This window comes from Urtica dioica, chromosome 12, assembly GCF_054948205.1.
Source record: "Urtica dioica subsp. dioica isolate 48M chromosome 12, U.dioica_male_clone48M_v1_H2, whole genome shotgun sequence".
Taxonomy (NCBI): domain Eukaryota; kingdom Viridiplantae; phylum Streptophyta; class Magnoliopsida; order Rosales; family Urticaceae; genus Urtica; species Urtica dioica.
The window spans coordinates 19019536-19022274 of NC_142767.1; the positions used below are offsets into that span (position 1 = coordinate 19019536).

Here is a 2739-nt window from a genome sequence, read left to right on the forward strand (position 1 = left end):
TAAAATTAGATCATTGGTCTAAAAATCAGTTATCCGATCAAATTTATGATTTTATCGATTTTTCTGTGTCCTCCTAGTGCGTAATATATTTATCCCTTCAGACTTCAGAGTCACAAAGTAATAGTGTTATAAAGTCAACTCTCAAGAGTTAGTCGTGAGACTTGAGTCTTGACAAATAGCAAGTCCAAGCCACACGACTGACCCATAAATTTTCAAAAACTTCTGGGTCTTCTTCTTCACCGAACTTTAATCTATCAATTAACTGGCAAATCGACGAATCTCTAAATTTCGTGGACAATATATAAAATAGCTACAAACAAAGCAACCTATCTATTTTTTGATCGAAAACTAAACAACCTATCTTACGACTCACACCCGTCCATGTTTTATTATCTTTTGTTCAAAGTTTGATACAGGTAGTCAGGTATTTACGCATTGAATTTTGGATGCAGTGCAAGCGAAGCCTAATAGTCAATCAACACGTAACCGTTGTTATTTAATTATATTAATCACACCTGTAGACAAAGACCTAGATTTTAGTATATCGTTAAGCGGATTTAATCTCATCAATCAAAGAGTCCCTGTCAATAAAGCAAATCCCATCATCATTCTCACTGAAAAAAAAAAAAAAAAACAGAGTCGTGACTCGTGAGAATTTATCAGGACTCTGTTTTTTTTTTCCTTAATCGAGTTTGAATTTTGAACCTGCCAAATGTAAAATAACAGCGAAAAATTTGAGCACTTTGTTTGTAATTCTTGTTATAGCAAAAATGTTATAATATTTTACTCTGCATAGACTCGTACATATATAGTGCGTAAGCGTAAATGCATTACTAATAAAAACATTTTACAGATTACAGAGTTTCACGCTTCGACAAAAACCCCACACCAAAAGACGATATATATAAATATAATACATATCATTAATATATAACTTACACAACCTATATATATAATGATAAAATCACTACTGCTTCTTCTCAGCGTAGAGATTACAGAGCGCGAGAGCGTTGCTGGTGACAGCGATGACCTTCTTAGAGTGCGCTCCGATGGAAGCTTTGACACGGCCGTCCATGGCTTTTCCGGCGAAGCCGTCGATACACGTGTTCTCGTCGGTCAACGCAGCGCTGACCCAGGTCTGGAGGTTGCTCATGTGCCACAGAAAGTCTCCGTCGGCGCCGGCGCCGGATTTTATGGCCTTCAGCTCCCTGACCGACTTATCGAGCCTGTCAACGGCCTCGTCAAGCTCCTCGGCGCAGTCCGCGATGGCGGCGCGTTCGCGGCGCGTGAGGGTCTTGAACTTCTGGAAGCGCGTGGCGAAGCGGTGGGCGGAGCGCGCGTGGGAGAGGCTGACGAGGAGCGAGGTGAGTGCCAGCTGGCTGTGGTCGCGGCGGATCTGGGACGAGAAGATCGCCAGGCTGGACTCGCAGATCTCCGGGTAGGTCGTTGAAGAGCACGAGGATTTTACGAAGGTTGAGGCTTCGGGTTTGGGTTTGGGTTTGGTGTAACTCGCCTCTGTGACGATGTAGAGGCTTATTAGGATGTAGACTGCGAAGATCAGGGCTTTTCTAGCCATGGCGGTCTCTTTAGAGATCTTTGTGGTCTGTGTGGTTTAAGAGTGATTTTGTTTTGGGCTTGTTTGAGTTGATGTGTGATTAGGAGATTCTGTATTTATAGCTGAGAGAGATAGAGAGAGAAGTATGCTAATGTGCGCTGGGTGTGTAAGTGTGTTGAATTCGCGTCGTGTGCGAAATCCAACATTATTTTTCTTTTTTTCTTTAGTTGGGGATTTAAATGGATGAATACTTTTGTACGTGGGACACGTTTTGTATCGTGCCCAAATTAATTGATAAATACACTTATTAGTTAAAAAATATCTAAAATTAGATTATTATCTTAAATGCGGACAAAAATACTTTTCATATCAAATAAACATTTGTTTTTTTTTCCTCTCGTTTTCACTCACCCAATTTCATAAAGATTTCTGACGGATTTGACGTGGGTTTGAAGTTCTCATGTGGATTCAAGCTCGTCCCCTTAAAATGCCGAACAATGTGAAGTTCTTGTTTATTTAATATTTCCATTACTTATAGATGATTTGGATCGAATTTGGTAAAGTTATGATTTTGAATTTGGGAAAAATTACAATGGAATACGATATTGTACGATGGTATACGATGAAATTCATATGGATATACGATGGTGTATGATGAGATACATATTAAAAAGTGCGATACATAAGTTGAAAGAGTATTTTTCAACTAGTGGGTATAGGGCCCACAACATGAAATTTATCTTTGGTCAACAAGGGTTGGAGACTAAATAATAGTTGGAGTTATTGGAAGACATTTTTAGCGTTATGGAATGAATTGAGGTTAAACGATGCGGATAAGAAATGTTAGTTGTTCGTCCTAAGTAATACGTGTTAATTATTATTTTTGGGAAAGGAGATTGTTAGTCTATCGATTGACCATTTTTGGTCAAAGACGTTTATAGGAATCTAATATGCCACGGGCATTATCAAGAGATCATCTTGTCATTCGTTTCTTAAGAACATAGTGTGGGTTGGGCTAGCCGTGTCGCATGTCGTACCGTTCAGATAATGCAGCTTCGCGTGGTTTTTGTCAACTGCATTTGCTTCACGTGGTTAAATTAGTGTAGTACCATATTTTCTGTGTTAGTTCTTATGGGCTTGAACACGATGATTTTTTTTTGCGTGACCTAAATTTGCGCATTCTG

At 39.4% G+C, this 2739-nt stretch overlaps 1 protein-coding gene across 1 annotated transcript; it reads right to left on the reverse strand.

Annotated features, from left to right (window-relative positions):
- Window positions 1-742: 742 nt before the first annotated feature.
- On the reverse strand, window positions 743-1677 carry LOC149379937 (21 kDa protein-like). The gene has a single exon (XM_089604314.1). The coding sequence runs from the start codon at window positions 1574-1576 to the stop codon at window positions 968-970; it is 609 nt and encodes a 202-aa protein (XP_089460440.1). The 5' UTR covers window positions 1577-1677; the 3' UTR covers window positions 743-967.
- Between the last annotated feature and the right edge of the window lie 1062 nt (window positions 1678-2739).